Source organism: Gordionus sp. m RMFG-2023, chromosome 2, assembly GCF_954871325.1.
Source record: "Gordionus sp. m RMFG-2023 chromosome 2, tfGorSpeb1-WG-v2, whole genome shotgun sequence".
In the NCBI taxonomy this organism is placed as follows: domain Eukaryota; kingdom Metazoa; phylum Nematomorpha; class Gordioida; order Chordodea; family Parachordodidae; genus Gordionus; species Gordionus sp. m RMFG-2023.
Window position 1 is genome coordinate 48,967,518 of NC_088776.1, and position 25,665 is coordinate 48,993,182.

A 25,665-nucleotide genomic window follows, 5' to 3' on the forward strand; every position below is an offset into this window, starting at 1 on the left:
TTATCTTGGAGATTTAAGACACATTTCATCTGCTTCATCCGATCCGTCAGGACAATTTTCTATGCCATCACATAGTTGAGATATTATAACGCATTGAGTTCGGCTTGTACACAAAGCGTGACCGGACCCACAAAATGGAATTATTGTTCCACCATCAACTGATATGACTTTTCCCGGCAAAACGCCTACCTTGTATGGATCTAAATGTTAGTTTTAATTGAATAAGTAAATATTCGATTACCATAGGATATTTAGATTTTAACCCCATTTAGACTTCCGATTTATACATAATTATATTAGTTGGGAGTAATTAATAATTTATTGAGGAATAAGTGACTTTCATAATTTATATAATTTCGTTAACTAGTGAGTAATAACAGTGTCAACTGATCTTAAAAGTGTTCTTTTAAATATTAATTTATATTTTAAAAAAAAATTTTTATACCAAAATTAATAAATAAATAAAGAATATGAAAGGATGGGTGATAATTAGTTACCGCAAGTAATTTCGTCGGACATATCGATACAATCAGTCTTTTTATCGCAAAGTTGATCCAAAAATATGCACTGATTACCGGAGGCGCAGCTGATCTTATCTCTTCCACATCTTAGATCCACCATATTTTCCAACATATCTTGTTTTAAAAAATTGAATATAATTCAGTTTTATACATTTTAATTTACAATCTAACTTGGCTTCAGTACTAAAATAGTATTTGAAACTAAATATATTCTTGCAAACTTAAAATTATATTTGTGTGTTATGTTCTGCTGAGCAAAAAACATAAATGCCTTTTTCTTAAAAAAAATCAAGTTGAGAAAGAACATTTAAAAATATAAACGATTTTTATTGGCGCAGGAGACGTTTTCGGGCCAATCGCAAGATTTAGTGCGTTGATTCCATAATAAACCGAGTGGGCAAGACTTAGAAAACTCCTGACCAAATGCGCAAACGAAATAGCGCGAGCAATCAGATGGATCGCTTAAAATCCCATCCATTATATCGTGGCTTTGACACATGGAACCTGGAACCATTATTATATCTCCATTGGGCGGGGATAACTCATCTCCGCCGCTGTTACTGTTCCCATTACCGCCATTGTTACCATTACCGCCACTTTGATATTTAAATGTATTAGAGTGTTGTGGCCCATCCGACCTAAGGTGATGGCTATTATAAGGATTGTTCGAGTTTTGATGTTCTTGCAGGGCCGAGTTGAGGGGGGAATGCAAAGTTTTATCGCTAGGCATTAGCATAAGCTTACCCGTTTTAACAGGCCCGCTGTTTATCCTCCTTCTCGAAGAAGAAATATCGTTTTCACTATTGGCTAACTTGGCAGCTATATCAACCCTAGAACGCTTCTCCGCGTTTCTCCCTGCTAATATGTCGATACTTGCCTGGTTACGATTATCTTGGTCTTCGTCCTTAGATAAGGTTTTGTCCTGATTCCTACCTGAGAATATGTTTCTACTACCTTGACGTTTTAAATATTGTTGTTCGCGTCTGAAAAGATTTGTAGCTTTTCTGTTGAGAGCTGAAGGAATGGCTCTGATCATTACCCATTCGTGGGCTAATGCTAACACTAGTTCATAAAATGATTATTTTTGTTATAAAAATATATGCTAATAAAAAAAATGATAAAGGAGGATCCATATTTTAATTTTATATTAAAATGTTCAAGATGTTCAAGACAACCAGTTTAAAAGTTCACAATAAAATATCGTCTCCTGAGAATTAGATTATTCCATCTCCACTTTTTGTAATTTTACAGGAGAAATTTTAAAAATTAAGCTTATATTATTTTTAATATTATGGTATAACCTTTGACTATAATTTAACTATTTTATATATTTTGAATTATAAAAAATTGATTTATGTTAAAAAAAAATTGACAAAAATTGGTCATGGAATAACCCAATTCTCAGGCGGTGATATGTGGAATATCATGAGTATTGCATATTATTCAAAAATAAAATTTAAGGTATGAAAACTCAAAAATATAATAGAATCTTTTTTACCTATAGAAGCATAGATACAATACTGAAAGTAATTCCAATTCTTCATCCCTTGGTAATTTAAAATTGGTTTTATTATTTAGAAAGAAAATAGTAAAATCTATTTTAAATAAAAAGTAATATATAATGAAAAAATCTAAACTTTTAAAATTATTCTTTAAGAAATATAAATTTTTTTTTAAATAAAATAGTCAGATTGTTTCATATATATAAAAGACTTTTATATTTTTTTAAAATGATAAATTAAATACTATACATTTTTTAAAAGATATAATTTTCATTTTCAAACTAATTAAAAGAATGTATAATCTTTTGTTTTCTTCTTCTTTTTTTATTTTCCATTTTTTTTTGTATGCTAAACTAAACTTGGCATCGGGTTTGTATATATTTTATGATCTAATTTTATATATTTTTTTTAAAGGTATGTAATTTATAAATATATTCTTTAGAAAACTAAAATAAAAACTATTTGTAAAAAAAATCAAACAGTCTTTAAATTGAATGTCAGTATCCTAAATGATAGGTTGTGCCTCTTTTTTTTTCAATTTTTTATCTTTATCGAATAAAAAATTGATAACCCTTTTTAACTAAGAAAAAAATAATATATAATCAAAATTTCAAAACAAAACACGTTTGACATCGCTAATTAATTTGGGTCACAAAAAGAAATTTTTTTTAAAAAATAAATTTAATTTGCAACATGAAAGAAAGGTAGATAAATTTAAAAAAAAATTGTATTCTTATTTGTTAAAATCAAACGAAGAATATAATATTTTAAACGACGTTAAACTTTCCCTATTCCATAATAAATCTCTTTTATTTTTCATGCAGATCAGATGAGCAATTCTATCCTTGAGTTGATATATTCTCACCTGTTATATTTTCGGGCATGTTTATTGTTATTAAAATTATATTTTAAAAAAATCGCGTAAATATATAATTAAAAATTATATGTGATAAATATCTTCTTTCAAATTTTTCTAATATAATTGTTGTTATTTGAATTTAAGTATAGGCTTTTAAAATATCAAACTTTAAAAAAAATAAATTAAAATTGATAAGTAATTATAATTGGGTCACATAAATATCAAATCTTTTCGATTATGAATTGTTTTCTGGGCAATGGTAATAATATTAGCTAACTAAGGAGAGGGAGTAATTGGGAGACAACCCCGCCCCCCGATAAGTTAATCTGCAAACGAATTTATTTTTAGACGCAGATTTGGAAAAAAAATTAAAGCCCTATCCTGATTTTTAAAATTTAATCATTTTTAATAATTTTAATTGAATTTTATATAGTTTCAAAGCGAAATTAAATTAAAATACACGTGGAGCGAAATTAAATAAATCATGTCATTTTTTAAATGGTTAATTTACAAATTTTTTCGGCCAAGTTTGGGTTTGTAATTTTTTATTTTCAGGTGGGGGGAATGGCTTTGGGCTAAGCATGCAGGCCTTTGATTACAAGTATCAAGTTGTAGATATAAACAGTGAATATTACATAAAGTAATCATTTACAAGTACTTTATCTATAATTAAAATAATATTATCATGAATTAAATAATGCCGAATATTCCATAATTCTTATTCTAAAATTGATATATTGAACTAGTATTAAAAGTTTTAGGAGTTTGTATTTTGTAAAAATCTAACGTTGGCTTATGTAGAGAAAATGTATAAATTTTCAAAAAAAATTACCCCCTTTCCTTTTCCCCCTGTAAAAATTTGGCTACGTCCTAGTTAGTGTTGTAAACATTTCTAAAAAAAATCGAGCGCGTTCACGTTCGCGTTCACTTTCAAAAAAAAGGAAAGCGTTCACGTTCGTTCAAAATTTTATAATAATTTTTTTTAATTTAATTAAATAAATATCTTATATATTTTAACACAATATATTGGCCATGTTAAAAAATAAAAATAATATAGTTTTATTTTGATAATATAATTATAAATATAATATAGTGTAAAAAGATATTTTTATTTATAAAAAAATTTTCTTATAAAATTTTAATAACAATTGTTTTTCAAAATTTTCATCTGATAGACAGAATACTTGGCAGTTAATATGACATTAGCTATACTAAAAACGCGCTCTACAGGGGCAGATGAGGGGATTGCAGTATTATACTTAATAAACAACTCTTTTAACGTGGGGAATTTATTAAAAACATTTATTGTTTTGTGTTTGCTTCAAAAAATTGAGATAAGTTATTCTCCTCCAATCCATCTTTTACTTACTCGTCAAAAAAAAGGATATCTCGAAATTAACAGTTCTTGCATTATCATTTCTAGGGTTTTCAATGCATTTTTTCATCAATAACGCTATAAGTTCATTTTTATAGGCTCGTCTGAGGAAGTTTTATCTATGACTATTGAAGCTTGAATATTGTATGTATAATTGCAGAAAGAACATATTGATCTTCATATATATGTTCAAATCTTTAAAAAAAATAAAATATATGTAATTAATTTGATAGTAATAGGTTTAATATTTTTATTAGTCCCATTTAATAATGCGTCTATCAATAGTTGACCATAATTTAGGCCACTAATTTTTTTATCGTTATTGTTGGAGGAGTCAAATAACCTATGCATTTTTTTCAAATTTAATGATTTACTTATATTATATAAATAAAATAATAATATTACAATCAAATGTCGTTTTAAATAGGAACTTGAAGATTTTGAAACTATATAATACTTTTTGAGCACATTTTACATTTGGTTAGTATTGAATTAGTTCCTTCAATATAGGATGTTACTGTAAAATATTTATCATATTTGGGTCATGTTAATGTTAATTCATCTGATTTTGAATTTTCAGAATCAGATAATGATGATGAAATAATAATTCCATGCTTATGCAAATCTATTAAATTAAAATATAAACAATAATATTCAAATTAATTAACTATAAACAGTTGATTATAAAATATAAGACATTATTCTTAAAAATTTGGATTAATATTATATTTTTCAAATAAATTAAAATAAAAGGTGTTTTTAAAATTGAACGAACGTTAAATTCGAACGCGTTCGTCATAAAAAAGGAACGCGTTCACGTTCAAAGTTCGTCGAAAATAAAAGGAACGAGGTTCACCATTTTTTTCAAAAACGAACTTCGTTCTCAATGCATTCATTTCGAACGCGTTCATTTACAACACTAGTCCTATTTAGATTATTTTTATGATTAAATGTTTTGAATATATAATGTATTATGCACAGACCCCCATTAACTATGAGTATGATAAACTAATTAATATATGCTTATAACTTATAACTTGGCTTGATTATTATTCTTTATATTATAACATAATAAAAAATAAAAATAGTTTCTTTATTCTTATAATGAATAAATTTTATATTTGTAAAAGGTAATTTGATAAGATGTGCATAAAATGGTATAAAGTAAAATAGATAAATTTTGCATTTTATAAGTTGAGTTTTGTAATTATGCATCATCCTCTTATTTACTATATAATATAATATAAATGAAATGAAATAAATATATGTGTTCACACCAAACCTAATTAACTTCAATCATGAAGACAGTGAGAGCAAAATTTTTATCAGGGTTTAAGAGATGCAATTTTTCGATTGAGGACCCAGAAAAAGAATCACCCCCCCCCCTCCCCTTAAATAAACCCTTAGTAAAATTTGGTTATAAATATTTTTCTATTTGCATCGTAAAAAAATGAAATACTTGTTGTACATCAAATTATCTCTGCATGTACAGACAGTGAAAGGGTAAACTTTTTATAAGGTTTAGAAAAGTAAATATCTCTCCCACTTTTATCCTTAAGTTTAGAACGACCGTGAAATAAACCACACTACTGTCCTGCTTCTTTTTTTAGTAAAAATTTATTTTCAAAAAATCTATGCTTATGAATTTTTTTTAGCTTAGAGGGCCCGGGGACAAGGCTCGTTCTTTAGTATATACAGTGGCATAGACAAGGGGCGGCCAACTTAATATTTTAGTTAGAAATATATTCTCTAAGTCTCGAGATTTAGTTAATAGATGTTCAAACTTTTGTGCCGGTTACATGTCAATACCGCGAAAATTTTAGCGCGAAATGTATTATCGCGAATGCATTATCGCGAATGTCCATTACCGCGAAAAGATATATATAGCGAATGCATTACAGCGAATGCATTATCGCGAATATAATATAGCGAATGCATTATTGCGAATGCATTATAGCGAATATAATACAGCGAAAATATTATAGCGAATGTATTAGCGCGAATGTAATACCGCGAAAATGTTATCGCGAATGTATTATAGCGAATACACTACAGCGAATGCATTAGAGCGAATGTATTATAGCGAATGCATTATAGCGAATGCATTATAGCGAATGCATTATAGCGAATGAATTATCGCGAATGCATTATCATATCGCGAATGGAGTTTCATGAAAGTTACAATTTTATATTTATCGACTTTTCGACTGACTTAGTTGAATCTGAAAATTAAGTTAAAATGGGGATTGGCTCTAAAAACATTTTTTTATTGAAATTAAGGCTAAGGCTTTTCTTTTTTTTGACTCAAAATATATAATAAAGATTCTAAGTAATAATATAGATTTCTCTTTTTCATCTAATCATTTTAAATATTAAACATCAAGTTTTTTCTTTTTAATTTATTGAAAACTTGTAGGGGAGAACGGGGTTATGGCGAACCCTAAAGGCAAACCTTAAGAAAATTATAAGTACTTTATCATTTTTAATAAAAAATATCTCATTTTGTTCAGCTCTATTAGTTTTATGATATGTTTATATTTCAAAAATACATTTCTAATAATTTTTTCAAAATATCATTTTTCCTGGATTTTTTTTGGTAACCGAGTGAACCCTACCCGGGGACGAACAAGCCCTTGGTCGAGGCTATTATAAACTCTGCTTAATTTTCCATATATAAAAGTTATATATTTTTTTATTAGGATATATTTAATGATTTAAAACATAAAAGTGTTATATAAAATCATTTAAAACATTCACAATCTTTGCAAATAAAAAAACAATAAAATAGCAAAGCCATGTAACTAATAACTGACATTGAAAGCAGTCTTGATTGTTATGCTTGATATAATTTATTTGTATACCAAACAATTATTTATCATATCTTTTAGTTGGTCTCTCTCTCTCCTTGGCTTTTTTTTCCATGTCAAATTTTTAAAAAATAGCAAAAAAATAAGGTTCGACCTAACCCCATAAAAATAGCCCCAGTAGCACTACTTTGATTAAGATCATATTTTGAAGTATTTATATTATCAATTTTGTTCGGGTAAATTGTTATTCTATAAAATAGGATTTTTTCTTTTATATAAGATAATTTTTGTGTGGTAAAATTGTATATTAATCTTTATTTTTGAAAAATAGTAAAAGTGTAAAAAGTTACGTTTGAAGGTACGAATATTATAAAGCATTATAAAAATTCTTCAAGCGGTCCGATAGAAATAAAAATTATAGCCGCATATGCAATATATAAGTATATAGTTTTGGTAAAAAATTATCTCTTAGAGTTTAATACTCTAGAAAATAAAGTTACTCTCACTATAACCCTGGGTTCATTATAACACCGGTCTCCCCTAATTATGGGCATTATAAATTTTTTAGCTTTAGCTGATAACATAAAATAATATCACAAAGTTCTTTCCAAAAGTGTCTTACTTTGTGGAATAAACAAAAAATGTCTACCAATATGGCAGGTAACATCAAGAAATTGGGTAGGTATCTGATAAATTCTAGTGGAATTCGTATTACGAATCTATGGTTTTGCTTGATAAAATCTTAGTTGAAAAACAAAAGGAGCTTGATGAGTTATATGATAACCATGGGGTTAGCTTGGTGAACTGGATTAATATTCCACTTTTTCCTAGAGAATTCAGGAATTAAACTTGATTCCAATTTTTCTTCTCATGTCAAAATTTTATCATTATCAGATCTTTGATAAAATACATAATTTAGAAAATTATCGTATGTTATATTGTTAGTGGTATTTAATAATGAGATTTGTTTAATAATGCCAAAATATTTTATGTTATAGTTTATGAATTTGAAGATATCTTTAAAAATATATATGTCCGACTACATTTTTTTATCTTAATTTTTAAAAGCCACTTTATAAAATTTAAAATATTTTGTTTTTATGTTATAGTTTATGAATTAAAGGAAATCTTTAAAAATATATATGTACGACTACATTTTTTTTATCTTAATTTTCTAAAAACCACTTTATAAAATTATATATTTTGAGAATATTAAGACAGGAGATTTCATAAAAAACGAATGACACGTTTCGGAGTTAATAAGATTTCAAAACGCGACGTTTTTTAGCCGCCCGGTAAATAATCAAAATTTTTGATCTCATTATCAACTTTCTTCCAATAGTAGGAATAGGGCTAGTAGTCGTTTTTGTCAATATCATCATAAGCTTGACAATTTATAATTGAATTTATTAAATACCATGAGATAGCCCAACAAACACTTAACTTAAGTTATACATTAATAAATATTTTTAATATTTTATAATTTAAGATTGATTCTAGTAAAAGTTAATTTTTGCCCCAACAAGCCCCAAACCCCAGGCTTGTAGATTACATTGGTTTATTAAGTCTCCTATAGGATAATTGTTATCAATAATACACCATTTGTATATAAATAATTCATAAAAAATTTCAAAATGTGATATTTTATTTTAAAAAATGTTTAAGTTTTAATGAATTTTTTAATTTTTTTTCTAATTCTTTTGATTATCAACCACCAGAAAAAGTGAAAGTTAAAGGGAAAAAAATAGAATTTAAAGCATAAATAGCCAATGAATACTTATTATATCATATTTTTAAGCATAATATAATTAATTCGACCTAATTCTACTAGCCCCTAGTTACTGATATGATTAACCCTTTAGAAAATAATATTAAAGCATAATTAAAATGTTTTTCACTATAATATAAAACGGCATAAAAATATGGATTTGTGGCCTTCTGTCTCTCTTAAAGTTGAAATTGTTTTAAACCGTATCATGAATAATAAACCAATTTGCACAGTGAGATTTAGAAATAATTAAATAGACAGAATATGAAATTAAAAAAATCTTCTTTTCCCATTTCAGAAAGTCTCATAATCATTATGTTTAAAAATATTTATTGTAGGCATTCCCTTTCAGGCAGAATAATATGATTTGAAAATAACTTACAAAATATTAAATTTGAACTAAATTCACATATCATATCATCTCTATTGAAACCACCAAAATATATAATTAAATATATTTTTTATCATTTTAAGATTTATATTTGAAACAGGAGTTGGCATTTATTATTATTAAATTTAACAATGTTTAAATTTAAAAAAGATAAGATTTTATGTTTCAAAGCTATAAAATTAATAATTTTGACGATTACAAAAGATTTAATAAGATAGAGGTCTCAATCCAATGTTCCCCTTCATCTAATCTTATTTAAAAAAATTTAAAATTATCAACATATTTTTTTAGCCTTGGAAAGGGTTAATCATATCAGTAACTAGGGGCTAGTAGAATTAAGTCGAATTAATTATATTATGCTTAAAAATATGATATGATATAATAAGTATTCATTGGCTATTATCTTTAAATTCTATTTTTTTCCCTTTAACTTTCACCTTTTCTGGTGGTTGATAATCAAAAGAATTAGGAAAAAAATTAAAAAATTCATTAAAACTTAAACATTTTTTAAAATATAATATCACAATTTGAAATTTTTTATGAATTATTTATATACAAATGGTGTATTATTGATAATAACAATTATCCTATAGGAGACTTAATAAACCAATATAATCTACAAGCCTGGGGTTTGGGGCTTGTTGGGGCAAAAATTAACTTATATTAGAATCAATCTTAAAATATAAAATATTAAAATATTTATTAATAGGGTCTTTTGTAAAACGACTTAATCTAATCGTTAAAAAAATTGAGTATACCAAATTCCACATATTTTTTATATAATTTTGTCAAATATAAATCACTATTGCATTGTGATAATGTTAGTTGTAATGCATTCGCGATATTGCATTCGCTATGATGCATTCGCGATAATGCATTCGCTGTAATGTATTCGCTCTAATACATTCGCTATGATACATTTGCGATAATACATTCGCTGTAATGCATTCGCTATAATGTTTTCGCTGTAATGCATTCGCTATAATGCATTCGCTATAATGCATTCGCTATAATGCATTCGCTATAATGCATTCGCTATAATGCATTCGCGCTAATATATTAGCTATAATAAATTCGCTATGATGCATTCGCGATAATGCATTCGCGGTATTACATTCGCTATAATGCATTCGCTATAATGTTTTCGCGATGCATTCGCTATAATGCATTCGCGCTAATATATTCGCTATAATACATTCGCTATGATGCATTCGCGATAATGCATTCGCAGTATTACATTCGCTGTAATGCATTCGCTATAATTATTTCGCGGTAATGCATTCGCTATAATGCATTCGCGCAAATATATTCGCTATGATACATTCGCTATAATGCATTCGCGGTAATGCATTCGCTATAGTATCTTTTCGCGGTAATCGACATTCGCGATAATGCATTCGCGATAATACATTTCGCGGTAAAAGTTTCGCGGTATTGACGTGATACGCTTTGTGCCAACCTATGAGCAAAATCTTAAGGCTTGCATAATAAATTTCCTAATAAAATATTGAGTTAACTGTTTTTAAAAATCGGCTCAAAATGAGCCGTTTAACAACACTAATTTTAATTAAAAGAAAAATTGTTTAATCTGATAAAGATGAACAACAAGCTTTTATTTTCTTTTGCCGGTTGAGTCTGAATTGTTGATTACACTTAAAAACACAAGAGGATATTCAGAAAATCTCAGAGTTTTACTCTGATGATTATCAGGATCGTATGCTAAGTTACTTTGTGATGTCGAATATTGGTATAAAAATCTAGAGTACTCTTTGAGACCAAAAAATGCTTTGTACTCCTTTTCCATGTGTAATTGCACTTTATAATCCCTGCCTAATATCAAAACATTGTTTTTTTTATTTTCGCTACCTCACCGATGTGCCTGCACTAATAAAAGGTTTTTTTCAACTTTGAAAAGGTTAAAAACCTATTAAAAAAATAGTACCATGAAAACCGTTTAAGTGGATTAGCCTTATTAAACATTTATAAAGAGATTATTCTAGATAATTAGCAAAAGCTCAGAGAAAAGTGGATCTCTCTTTATTTCAAATCATATAATTGCAATATGATTATAATATGTGTTTGTCATAAAATTTTTATATGCAAAAACTTAATTATAATAAATTCTTTGTCATAATATTTATATATCTTTTATATTATACTATTTTTAATAAAAGTATTGCATTTGTAATAAGAGTTATTTATATTTAGATAATATAATCATTTGTATTAATTATAATTGTTAAATTATATTTCTTTAAATACCGTTATGTGCAACAAGAATTACTCATATTTTATTGTAATTATATATTTTTAAAAATACAGTTTTATTTACAATAAATTTTTAACATAATAATCTGTATATACATTTTGAAATTTATTTTATTGTATATTATCATTAAAATAAATACATAGTTAAATAAAGGGATGTGTCTATATAAACAGGGGAGTTGGGGAGGGGGTATGTTTGTCTCTATATATTTTTCATTAGGTAGAGATAGACGAGAGTAGGGAGTAAAGAAATTTGGGGATAGGGCTAAGTTTAGACGTGTTGCCGCCATCTTTTTTTCTCGCAAGTAGAATTTGCCTAGATAAAAATAAAAATCCAAATTAGCCAATAAAAATGAAATCAAAATCTATCAAAAAAAAAAGATAATCCTAACAAAAAAATATTTAAATGAGCAAAATAAAATACAAATCAAATCCTTTACATTTTTACCCCCTTCCCTTAACTAATGACGATATCGTAATAACTCATTACCCTCCACTTCAACGACGATCTTGAGTCAACACCCCCTCTGAGGAGAATCGTTATGATACTTCGATACTTATACATGATTTTTTATTTTTGTCAATACCAGCTCTACTGAATTCATTTTGTTTACAGGTGAAGTTTCTTTTAGAGGGCAGACTTTTTTAACAATATGATCTTAAAGGTAAATTAATTAATCAATCATAACCCATATTTATACAAGATATTTAGGTAATAATTTATCAAAAATAAATTTATTTAAAAAATATCAGGGTCTGAAATATTAGTTCTCGCATAAATTTGTGTTCAAATTATAAAATGGTGTGAAAATATTATGAAAATAAACAAATGTTGAAAACGAATAGTTCACTATTTGTATTCGTTCTTGAATAGGCATAATGTTGAGGGTAACTCATACTAATATGAATTAACCGTGAAGAAAAAGTGATAGTGAGCAGCACAATATGCTACAACATTAGGGATCTACATGGTGCTAAGCCAAGCCTGCAGACCGGATAACATGTTGAAAACATTTTTCGGGCCGAATTACTTGTATGAAATATTCCTAGGAACCGAGCCGCCTAGGATTTCGCTAAAATTTTTTAAAGCTTAAATAATAATAAAAAAATTCCAAAGTATTATTACGGGCTGGGTAACTTGTACAAATTTTTTTAAGAGTAGAGCCGGGCTAAAAATTTTACAGGCCTGGAGTCTAAAGAGCCTTTTAAAAATTCTTAGCATTCTGATCTCTAGGCTACATAGCCTTTAAAGGTCTTGTTTTCTTTGCAAAACCATAGTGAAAATTAACATTCTTTTCTAATAACCACAATTGTAAATGGAAACTCTCAGGGAGGTCTGCAAATGTCAAAAGTTTTAGGCTCAGCCCGGCACAGTTGGAATTAAATTTTTGTCTGACTCGATCAGGTATTTTTCACTAAGGTTAACCGGCCCGGTTTTAAAATTTCTTTTAAAAACGAGGCCTAAACCGAAAAATCTGTTGTTGAACACTAAAATAAACAACTATTTATAATTTTGGGAAGTGTTTAAATTAAAAACACTGTAATTTATGAATTATCACTTCTCCGAAGTATCAGAATTCATCCAATATATATATCATCGCCTGAGAATTTGATTATTCTTATCCACTTTTTGTCAAAAATGACTTATTGTAGGTAAGAGTAAATCAATTTAAGGATTTAAAACTGTCTATTGTTGCCTTTGGTGTTCCCTGATTCGATAAATAAAATGATGCTAGAAGCATAGTGAGGTATAATGTTTACAGATACTTATTCTATATGGAAGGTAAATGCAGAAGTCAAAAAATAGTGGGTGAAAATATGTTGGAAAATAAAATTATATAATCCAATGGAGGGCAGATAGTTAGCATGTGGTAAACTATAAATAGAAATGTTGGATTAGGGTTGCAAAATGATATCTTAAAGTAATTTGAGCGAAACGAAAATTGTTTGAATAAAATAGAGAATAAAAGAAACTTTCAGAAATGTGTTCAAAAACTGAAACCCGAAATTTATAAGATGGCGATCATGGCCCAACAAATAAGAAGGAGACATTTTTTTCTGAATTGTAATCGAACACTATAAAATATATAAAAAGAGCAGCAATGCTGACTGGTTCTAATAGACTAAATTTTATCTATTATAAATGATTACTTTACAATTGAAACTGTTAAAATGCAAATCGGTTATCCCTTAAACATTATTATACAAATCTTAATCGGTTAGGTGAGAACCAGCAGATAAAGCGAAGGTTCTAAAGTCCCTTTTATATTTATTCATAATGTTTAACAGTCGAAAAACTTATTAAATGAATAAAATTAAAAGCTAAATTTATAAATTAAAAGAAGGAAATGAAGTATGTCAATCTCTAAAAAAATAAGAGAAATCATGAATAAATTAAAAGTATTTCTTAATTGCGAAATATCGGATAAATGCAAAAAAGAATGAGCTTTCTCCCCAATGCTTTGCAATTAAATCGTTTCAACTGTATTAGTCTATGATGGAATATTGCTACAATGTTTTAAATCCGTGACATTTCAACGCAACACATTTCTTTGGGAGATTAGCATGACTCATACCAGCATATAAAGATTTCTGGCACATTTTGCCTTGTCCACAAAATATTTTCAATGTCAACTCCAAAATTGGCCTAATTCAAAGCTTTAGAAAATATTTCAAAATCATGGAATATTTTGCCCAAATTAGCCACTCCAAAAATCTTTGTATGAATAATGTTAAACCCGTTTTTTATATGTCAAACAGACATTTTTAACTTGAACATAAAATTATATAAATGATAGTTTTCATTTGTTTAAAGCTAGACAAACAGTTTCAGCTTGGGTTCAACAATTTTTACACTATAGTAATTATATTTTTACTTATTAGCTGTATAAATTAAAAATGATTCTGATTTTAAATTAATAGTAAAGGATTTTTCTAAAATTTTAACACCAATCCAATTATTTTTCTAAGAGATCTGCAAAGCCTGAAAAATTTACAAATATCCTGGCCCGTTAAGATTTTTGAAAAATCAGGCAACCCATTAAAATTTTATGAGAAGTCTGAGCCACTCAGTTAAAATTATTGGCCATCATATTTTTAATTTCTTTATCCTTTTTCCCTAATATCAATTAAGGCTGCCCCATCACAAATTTGCCTGTTTTAATAAATATCATTTTAAGCTAATAAATTTTTTCCCCTTCAACCCCAAAATGTATACAATATATCATTGTAAAGAAAAATTTAAAGAGGAATTAGTAAAACTTCAGTTTTTGCAACGGTCGGGTCCTTTTTTTCTAAAATGAGACTGGAGCGATGGACCATTAAGTCAAGTGAGACCAAAACGTGGGGCCGTCGATCCAGTCCGGCCCCATCTAAAATATGTTTTTGAAGCTATAAGTTTTATTCTGCATTAAATTAATTAAAAATGAAATGTGTTTAATTATCAACATTTTAATTATATCATCAAATCATTTTTATTATAAACAATTTTGATTTCACATCAATTAATAAATTCCTAGTTAAAAAAAAGTTTGGATTCAGTAAAATTTTGAGAGTTGGTTCCGCTGTTTTTATGGGAATGCTTCATGATTATTTAAAACTACAAATTACGGGTTTTTTAAATGACTATTTCTATTCTTTTAATTAATAATTTGAATTTAAACCAATACATATAGAAGAAATAGAAAATATTATTCAAACTAATACCAATATTTTAGGCCCATACCAAACAATATTTCATTAATCTTGGGTTTTTAATATTGGTTCCCAGCATTAATCATAACTATAACTAGGTTTATTTGATGCAATTTTTATTCATATATTTACAATTTTGAGCTTTCAATTTGATATATATGCATAATTTACTTGTGCTTGAAGAATATTAAAATATCTATAGACATATTTTACATGTTTTCCCAGAATTATCCTTTCTAAAAAATTGTATAATTCTTTAACATCTTTCAAATTTGAATTTGATCCATTTTTTTCATTTGCACTTATAACAATTAATCTAATCTAATATTTAAAATAGTATTCATTTAATAAAAATTAAGATAGACTTTTTAATTTTTTAATAAAATTAAATCTATATATTACTCAATAGAATTATAAATGAAATTAAAGGGCAATTAAAAAATTTATTTTTAGCTCAAGGAGATATTAAGTAGCCATTAAAAAAATATTTGCTTCAGGGGGCTATTCGAATTTTTCATGTGGCTTGAGCCCCTGCGCCCCCCCCGTGGATGCTAAAAATTATATTGATTCCATTAATATATTAAAAAATAATAGAAGCGATAATTCTTTTGATTTGATTAGAATTAAGGCTGAAAAACTTTTATCAAAATTTAATCTCACTCCCCACAAATCATCAAGGGTACTTAAAACGCCTATAAATTTTTACGATTTTTTAATAGAGACCAAATACAATTTGTGAAAAAAACTCCAATTAGAGTTCTTTAAAAAGGAATTATTATGAAATTATTGATAGTTTGTTTTGATCGTTTTTTAGATAGATTTACACAAGATGACTATAATCTTCTATCATGTTTTAATACATTGTCCCATTTTAACCCTTTTATATCAGATAAATTGGCCCTATTTCAATCATTAAATTTAAATATGGAAACGTTACATCATGAAATAAAAATAGATAAAGAATTATTAGCTAAGTTAAAGAAACACATAGTTTTGAAAATATCCTAAATATTATGTATTAAAAAAATATCATCGGCATTTAAGAATAGAATTATTAACTGCAGAAGTTAAAGAAACACAGAATTTTGAAAATATCCTAAATATTATGAATTAAAAAAATATCATCATGCATGTAAAGAATTGTATATATGCTACTCAACAGCCATCGTCATTAGGGTATCAATGGCTTCTTGTGTGGCCTTTTCTCTACAATAAAGAGTTCTATCGAGTCCTAGAAAGTCAAAGAAAGATTAACATAAGCAAAATTTAGTATTGATAGCTTATGAAAAAAAAAATAACACAAAATTTTTCCTTTAATTGATTTATGTTAAAATTTAAAAATCGTATTATTTTGTATATTCATTTTTTTTTTCTTTAGCTTTCACCTTTTCTGGTGGTAAGCTCCTTCAACATCTCTCTCCACTTTATGTTATTCATACAATCTCTTTTATCTATTTTATACTTCTTTATATTGGCTCTAACTTTATGGCCCCATTGAAGTTTTGGCCTTCCTCTTTTACGTTTGCCCATCACTTCCAAACTTTCAACTTTATTTCCTATGTAGTTCATAGGCCTTCTCATTGTGTGCCCATACCACCTAAGTCTATTTACCATTAACTTAGTCTTAATGGGCACTACCTTTAAACTATTTAGTATTCTTGTACTGCGCACCTTATCCTTTCTTGTTACCCCACCATTCTCATCTCCATAGTTTGTAGACTTCTCTCGTCTGATTCTTTGGCTGGCCATGTTTCCGAACTATATAGAATAGTTGGTTGTACTATGGAACTGTAGATTTTTCCCTTTAATTTGTGTGGGATTCTTTTGTCAAATAGCACTCCAGATAAAGATCTCCACTTTAACCACCCTTGATTAATCTTATTCTTTATCTCTTTTTCTATTGTGCCGTTTGTTTGTATAGTGGAGCCCAAATATTTGCAGCTTTTAATTGCGGATATCTGCCAATCATTTATATCAATACTCTCCGTTTCATCTCCTCCTATCACCATATACTCCGTCTTTTCTCTATTTACTTTTAATCCGTGCGTTTCTAGGATATTTATCCAATTCACTAACCTTTCTTTCATTTCATCCTTGGATTCGGCAAGTATCACAGTATCATCTGCAAATATCATATTCCACGGGACTGTTTGAGGTATAGACTGTGCTAATACATCTATTACTGTAATGAAGAGAAGTGGGCTGAGAGCCGACCCTTGATGAACTCCTTCGGCTATTGTGAAGCCTGCTGAAGTACCTGTTGTGCTACGGACCATTGTTGTATGTCCCATATACATATCCTGTATTATTCTTATATATTTTTCGGGAACTTTTTTGTGGTGTAGCGCCCACCAGATAAGTTTTCTTGGGATTCTATCGAAGGCCTTTTCTAGATCGAGAAAGACCATGTGTAGCTTTTTGTTCTTTTCTCTGTATTTTTCACTCATTTGCCTAATTGCATGGATAGCATCGGTTGTTGATCTTCCAGGCATAAAGCCAAACTGTGTCTCTCCTATCTCGATTATATCTCTTAATCTTTTTTCTATTATTTTTTCGTATAGTTTTAGACAGTGTGACATTAGTTTTATGCCCCTGTAATTTTGACAATTGTGTGGATCCCCTTTATTTTTGAAGATAGGAACTAGATAGCTCTTCCTCCATTTTTGGGGAACCTCTTCATTTCCAAGTATTTTATTGTTCAGATTTATGAGGAGATGTATTCCAACATCTCCTAGTGCTTTAAGGCTTTCTATTGGAATATCGTCTGGACCCCTAGCTTTGTTGTTTTTCATATGCTTGAGGCATGTGATTATTTCTTGTTCCGTTATAGGTTGTACAAGGTTTTGACAAGGGGAATATTATAGTATTATTTTGTATTCATATTACATTACTAAATTTTTATTAAAAAAGCAAAAAAATTTCTATGAATGCTTAATTATTTGTTTTATTTAAAAAAAATAGTGACCCCCTCAAGTAAGCAGCTGGCCCCCTAGCTGAAAATTCCTGGCTATGGCCCTGGAAAGATCCCGATGAATATTAAGTATCCACTAGTTTAAGAGATATTTCTCTGCTTTAACATTGTACATTTATCTTCCATGGCAGTATTTTCTCTTAAATATATTTATGATCTCAAATACTTATTCATATTTGATATTTTATCTTTAAAAAATGAATATAAATTTTAGTCTTAAGACCTATTTTTTATTAGTCTGTTCAAAAGGCATATTTCAACAGAATTATAAGCACTGAAAGAAATTTTATGATAATAATTTTTAAAAAAACATACAAAAAATAACAATTTAAATTTTTTCCAGGTCCAATCCAAAAATCAAGATCTAAAATTGAACAAGTTCAAAAAATGTCTGTCTAAGTCTGGCCAACTGAGTCTGAAAACACTCAGATCTGCACATGCAAGACTCTTATATAATACTTGTTATTTGTAATTATTTTAATGGTAATATAGGGTTATTCCATGTCAAATGAGCAAAAAAATCAAGATTTTCGGCCGACCCCTTTCAATTTCGATAAAAAGTTGTAGACTGGTTATATATGTTCCCATTAGATTATAAACAAAATTTTAGCGCATTAGCAACTATATTAGCCGAGATAATCGGGGTTAAAGGTCCAAAAAACGTCTTTTTTTGCTTTTTACTGATGTCAAATAATTAGTTTTTAATTTAAAACTAAATATGATCAAATATTGAATCTAATATCAATAGCTAAGTTAATAATTTATGATTATGGCGAAAACATCAAAATTAATCTTTTATAAAATATGGGTCATCTTATGGTCAGTTGAAAACTTGAAATTAATATTTCGAAATGTATATGATCTCCGATTTTTAATTTTTTTAAGAAATATTATCCGTTTACTATTTTTTAATAATTTCTTCAACAATTAGCATGGCTGGATATTTATTTTAAAATTTATTGCGATTTTTATACTTTAAAAAAAATAGATGGCGCTATATATAATAGTTTTAATATGTTAAAATTTATTTTTTTATTGATTAAAAATATTTTAATGTATAATATATCATAAAATTCGATTATATAACTTTGTAAACCTTATTCCCCTGAGATATTCGCAGGATAAAAAATTTTAATAATTTTTTTAATATTTCAATGTAAATTAAAAATAATTAAAAAATCCGACTAACATGCGAACAAAAAAGCAGTATTAAAGGAGTGCAGGAAAATTATTAAGGGAAAAATCGAAAATCATATAATTACCCAACTACCCCCCATCCCCCCCCTCCAGACTAAGTCATACCCATCAAGACCAAGAATGTTATAAAATTGTCATTAACCAGAAAATTTCAAAGATTTTAAAAAAACTAGTTATAAAATTTTGGGTATCAAATGTATTTGAGCATTCTCTATAAAATTTTTGATCAAAGTCTTTGAATTTTGAGCATATGTTTAACACTGAAAAAATTAATAAAAGTAAGTTGACTTCAGCTGTTTTTATCTTTTCTTAAAATTATTAAAAATAAACTGATTAGCAAAATTAATTAGCGAATTTAATCGATAAATCACAGTTGCTAAAAATACAAATTGATTTCTTTAATATTTTTTCACAAACACCGATTCATATCTTTTACATATAAATATTTTTACTTGTCGTTTAAAAATAAATAAATTTTTTTAAATGAAACCCTTAAAAGATAAGATAAAATGTTGCAATCCACTGAATAAAGTGAATCATAAAAATTTTAAAAAAAATTTAAGATCAGTTCTTCCATGGATGCTTAATATAAATAATCATTTATATCTTCAACAAAAAATATGTAATTCGTGCCGATACCAGTTAAGTAAAATTGGTCCACACATTCCCGAAGAATTTATATCCCCAATAACCCATAATCAGGATGCCTTTGAATCGATTAATGAAACATTACACAATATTGGAGAATCACCAATTAAAAGAAAACGTTTAATGGAGAAAAAATATCCTAAAAATAAAATTCAAAAGATTGAAAAAGCAATAAAGATTAAGGTTTTAGAAATATCTGATTCCGAGATTGATAGTCCAATGAAAGAGGAAATTCTTATTATATTAAAGGATAACTTTGATAAATTATCAAAAAATCAACAATATCAAATTCTTACAATTTTGCCTCAAAGATGGAGTGTAAATAAAATTCAAAAGGAATTCAACGTAACATCATACATGGCAAGAAAATCTAAAATGATGGTAAAAGAAAGTGGAATTCTTTCATTTCCAAAACATAAGGCAGGAAAGACACTAAACGAAAAAACATTTAAACTCGTCAAGGATTTTTATAGTTCTGATGAAATAAGCCGACTCATGCCAGGAATAAAAGATTGTGTATCTGTTAAAGGCGAGAAAGAACCAGTTCAAAAAAGACTTATATTAAATAATCTTAAAGAAATATTCAAGATGTTTAAGGAAGAATACCCAAATATATCAATAGGATTCTCTAAATTTGCCGAACTTAGACCAAAAAACTGTATTTAGTTGGAGCTAGTGGCACACACACTGTTTGTGTCTGCGCTATTCATCAGAATGTGAAATTAATGACAAATGTAATAGCTGAAATTACAGCAGGAGAAGATTACTGTATAAATTCTTACAACTATCTATTGGCGCAAATTATTTGTAATCCATCTCAGCCAAAATGTTATTTAACAAATTGTGATCAATGCCCTGGTATAGAATCTCTTAAGGGACAATTATACCAATTGTTTCAGAGAAATCGTATAGAATATGTCACTTAAACAATGGATCACGGTGGATAGAACAAATCTTGAAACTATTATAAAGTCCGTTGATGATTTCATCGATTATTTATTAGAAAAAGTTCAAATTTTACTGCGTCACTCGTTTATAGCTAAACAACAAAGTTTATTTTTGAAGAATTCCAAAGAAAATTTAAAAGATGGGGAATTTTTAACAATTCTAGATTATTCTGAAAATTATTCCTTCATTTAATAAGATGAAGTTCAGGGATTTCATTGGAACAACGTGCAGGCCACTATACATCCATTTGTAGCATATTATAAATCTGGAGAAGATTTAAAAAATATAAATTTTGTTATTATATCCGAATCATTAAACCATAATACTAGTGCAGTCCACCTTTACCAAAAAAAATTTATTAATTTCTTAACAGCCAAATTTAATTCTAAACCAGAAAAAATAATATATTTTTCAGATGGAGCCGCGTCTCAATACAAGAATCGCAAAAATTTTCTGAACATATGTCTTCATAAATACGATTTTAATATTCCTGCCGAATGGCATTTCTTTGCCACTGCTCACGGCAAAAATGCATGTGACGGTATCGGGGGAACTGTCAAAAGATTAGTTGCCAGAGCTAGTCTTCAAAAACCAAATAAAAATCAAATCCTAACCCCATTAGAATTATATAATTATGCTAAAGAAAATATTAATGGAATTCAATTTGAATATATAGCCAATCAAGAATATATCGAAGGGGAATTAGCCCTTCGCAAAAGATTTAATTCTGCGCTGCCCATACATGGGACCTTAAAAATTCACGGGGTTATTCCCATTGATCAAAATAGACTAAAAACCAAAATATATTCAAATTCTAAAAAATATAATATAAAACAAGTTTCGTTTTTAAATGAAAAAATTATATTTAAAAATATTAATGGATATGTAACATGTGTATATGATGATAAATGGTGGTTAGGATATATAATCGATAAATATGATACAAATGAAGAAGTAAAAATCCGATTTTTACACCCTTGTGGACCTTCAGCCTCATTTAAATTTCCCCTGAAAGATGATATTTTAGTGTTACCTAAATCTCATATTCTTTCACTGGTCAATCCTTCTACTCCCACCGGTCGAACATATATATTATCTTCTGAAGAAATCTCACAAGCTAGCCAGGCTTTGTGTTCCTTTAGATGAAGTAAGATTTAATTAATTTATAAACTATCTTAATTAGGCTAAATTTGTGAAGATTTTAAAAATTTATGATCTGAATTACAAATAAATATATATAATGGACATTGTAATCGATTTAGTATGATATATATACATTAAAATATTTTTAATCAATAAAAAAATGAATTTTAACATATTAAAACTATTATATATAGCGCCATCTATTTTTTTTAAAGTATAAAAATCGCAATAAATTTTAAAATAAATATCCAGCCATGCTAATTGTTGAAGAAATTATTAAAAAAATAGTAAACGGATAATATTTCTTAAAAAAATTAAAAATCGGAGATCATATACATTTCGAAATATTAATTTCAAGTTTTCAACTGACCATAAGATGACCCATATTTTATCAATAATTAATTTTGATGTTTTTGCCATAATCATAAATTATTAACTTAGCTATTGATATTATATTCAATATTTGATCATATTTAGTTTAAAATTAAAAACTAGTTATTTAACATCAGTAAAAAGCAAAAAAAGACGTTTTTTAGACCTTTAACCCCGAATATCTCCGCTAATATAGTTGCTAATCCGCTAAAATTTTGTTTCTAATCTAATGGGAACATATATAACCAGCCTACGATTTTTCATCAAAATCGAAAGGGGTCAGCCGAAAAGTGATTGATTTGACATGGAATGACCCTATATTGCTTGTTCTATACAAATAATATATTACATTTGTCTGTCATTTGCCCACCCTGATTGTAATACATGTGAGCCCTTTGTCACTATGCCAATAAAAAGTTTTGCTATATTTTATACCAATTTATCATATGTTACAAAAATTTTAACCTTATTTCAATGTTTATGTCAGTAACATATATTTTAACAAAATAAAATATTTTATTGATAAGTCAAAGTTCTATAAAATATTTTCATACTAAAAATGTAAGGTAAAAGTTTTATTTAAACACAATTTGCTTAATTCATATTTTACAAAAGTTAGAAAATATAATTACTATCATGTTTACTATAAATGAAGTCATATTTGCCATTAAAATTCTTAATATAACCTAGATTCTGAAATAAAAATTATATTTTTATTAAAGAGAAATTAATTTAAATTTTTAGACCCAATTTTTAAAAATAATAGGTCAAGTTGGTCTATGTTTTTTCCTTAATTCAGTTTTTGGTTGGCACTATTTTAAATTTGAATACCTTATAACTATAGTTGAGTAATACATTTTTAGCCATTTATGTCAATTTTTAGCTGATTAACAGTTATTAACAAAAATTATCACTGGCTTTTTCTTAAAAATGAAGCTGCTTAAATTTGAAAGAAACTAATATAAATTAAAACGCTTTAATGTTAAAAAATTTTCTCTGTGCACTTGAAAATTTGGCTAAATTAGTGGACACACTATTATCCAAATACATTTATAACAGACACCAAATTCAGGAGACATTCTTTTAATCTAATAACTACTAGATAGTGAAAGTAGTTAAATTTATTTAATATATATTAAAAAAATACATATTTAACACTTTTAAATAAAGTTTAATAGTAATTATAGCATTATGAATATTATCTCAATCTTCTTGCTTCTCTTTCTGTCTCTAACAATGTTAACATATCTCCTTCTCTAACTGGACCTTTGACATTTCTAATTAAGGTTCTGTTTTTTTCACTGTTAACTATAGATACTTTGACCTAGAGTGATTTCTTGTTAACATTGTATTTTTAATAAAAATTATTACTTGAGTACATTGACCTTGAGAACCAGTTCTACCTAATATTTTATCAACCTATAAATTATATACAATGGCATTATAACATTTATAATTATGTTAATAGTACTCGGCATAATGTAGGTTTATCCATTTTGAATTAAGGAAGTTTTTATCAAATAAACAAGGAAAACTAAAAGGATCCAAAGGAAAATATAAAATAAAATAATTTAAAAGAAGGCAATTTTAAAATTTTATAGAATTAACATTAAGTATCGCAAAAAATATTTTTAAGTGAAAATGTTAAACCCCCTTTGCCAAATAATTTACGCGCCATCTAAAAAAAAATAACTAAGAAATTCTGATTTTTTTTTCTTGAAATTAAAATAGAAGAGGTCTCCAATGGACAAGTATTAAATCCGCTCATTCTCAGGGAAATTGTGGATTTCTATTTTAAATATTGACGGGTGGCTTTAGTAAAAAATATTTTTAGAACAGGCAAGTGAATTTTAAATATTTTCTGGCGAAAGAAGAACAGACTTCTATTCATAATTTTTTTTTTTTATATAATCTTGCTTATTTTATAAATTTTTTTTTATATAATCTTGCTTATTTTATAAATTTTTAAAAATATATAAAAGTAAATGAATAAAGAGACAACCCCATCATCAAAATATTTTTTTAAACATTGGGCGGGCGGGCGTGTTAAACAAAATCTGGGCATGCGGGTGAGTGATTTCAAAAAAACTATCAGATGGGCAGACTTGTTGGCTAAATATCCCATTGCAGACCCCTTATTCAGTGGCGTCGCTGATGGGGGGGGGGGGCGCAGGGTCTCGAGCCCCCTGAAAAATTTAAATAGCCCCCTAAAGCAAAAAAAATTTTTTTAATGGATCCTTACTATCCTCTTGAACTAAAATAAATTTTTTTGATTGCCCATTGAATGATTTCTTTTATAATTCTGTTAAGTAATATATAGATTTCATTTTATTATTAAAAAATTAATAAGTCTATCTAAATTATTCTTAAATGAATACTATTTTAATTATTAGATTAGATTAATACTTATAAATAATATTTTCACTATGTCAGCTTGCAATCAAATTATGTGTTAAAAATATAATATTAATATCACTCACTAAATATTAATTTCAGTTGAAGCTTTATTTACTTTTATTATTTAATTTATAATATAACCCTAAATAATTATTAATTGAAAATTAATAAATTTAATATTAAAATTAGCCTAGTTCAAAATCACTAATCAACTATATTTTAAATTTAATTATTATGCTTCTTCTTAAAATTATTTTCAAGGTCCAAATCCAAATAATAAGAGATTTATTTATAAAAAGTAAGTAAACTATAGATTTAATTGATTGTAAAATACTAGGTTAAATACCACTTTTAAAGACGTATTTGACAGTTATATAATATATTACAGTTAATATTTTAATAAATTTTACTAGTAAATTGATAATAAATATAAGCAATAAATTGCTATCAAATATTTAACGCCATCTATTTATTTTGAAATATTTTTATAAATTTAACATCTTATTATTTATCACAGAATGGATGTAATAAATTAGATAACTTTTCTTTTCTTTTTTACGTGTTTTTAGGACTATTTTTATCTTATTCGAAAAACAATTTTGAGTTAAATTTTTAATACTAGTATATTTATGATATTATTACAAACCAGAGTTGTACAAAAGATCTTCTTTGAAGATTTTTGAGCGAGATCTAGCTCAAAAATTTGAGCAAGATCTTTGAAGATCGTAAAATTTGAAGATCTTTTATTTTTTAAAAATTTTGTGTAACGAATTTTCATCAAGGCAGGAGGAGAGGTATAAAACAT

The 25,665-nt window shown here is 27.2% G+C and overlaps 1 protein-coding gene across 1 annotated transcript; it reads right to left on the bottom strand.

Moving 5' to 3' along the window:
- LOC135924410 (low-density lipoprotein receptor-related protein 1-like) lies at positions 1-11,027 on the bottom strand. The gene is made up of 4 exons (XM_065459467.1): positions 10,919-11,027; positions 843-1,583; positions 498-635; positions 1-200 (listed from the first exon to the last, which is right to left on the bottom strand). The coding sequence occupies exons 1-4, from the start codon at positions 11,025-11,027 to the stop codon at positions 1-3; spliced, it is 1,188 nt and encodes a 395-aa protein (XP_065315539.1).
- Between the last annotated feature and the right edge of the window lie 14,638 nt (positions 11,028-25,665).

Excerpts from the sequence above, each read along its gene's own strand:
- LOC135924410 (XM_065459467.1), bottom strand. The coding sequence starts at position 11,027 with ATGGAAAAGGAGTACAAAGCATTTTTTGGTCTCAAAGAGTACTCTAGA. Across the intron at positions 1,584-10,918 it reads CGATCCTGATAATCATCAGA|TGTTAGCATTAGCCCACGAA; the intron begins GTAAAACTCTGA and ends TTTATGAACTAG. Across the intron at positions 201-497 it reads GTCCGACGAAATTACTTGCG|ATCCATACAAGGTAGGCGTT; the intron begins GTAACTAATTAT and ends ACTAACATTTAG.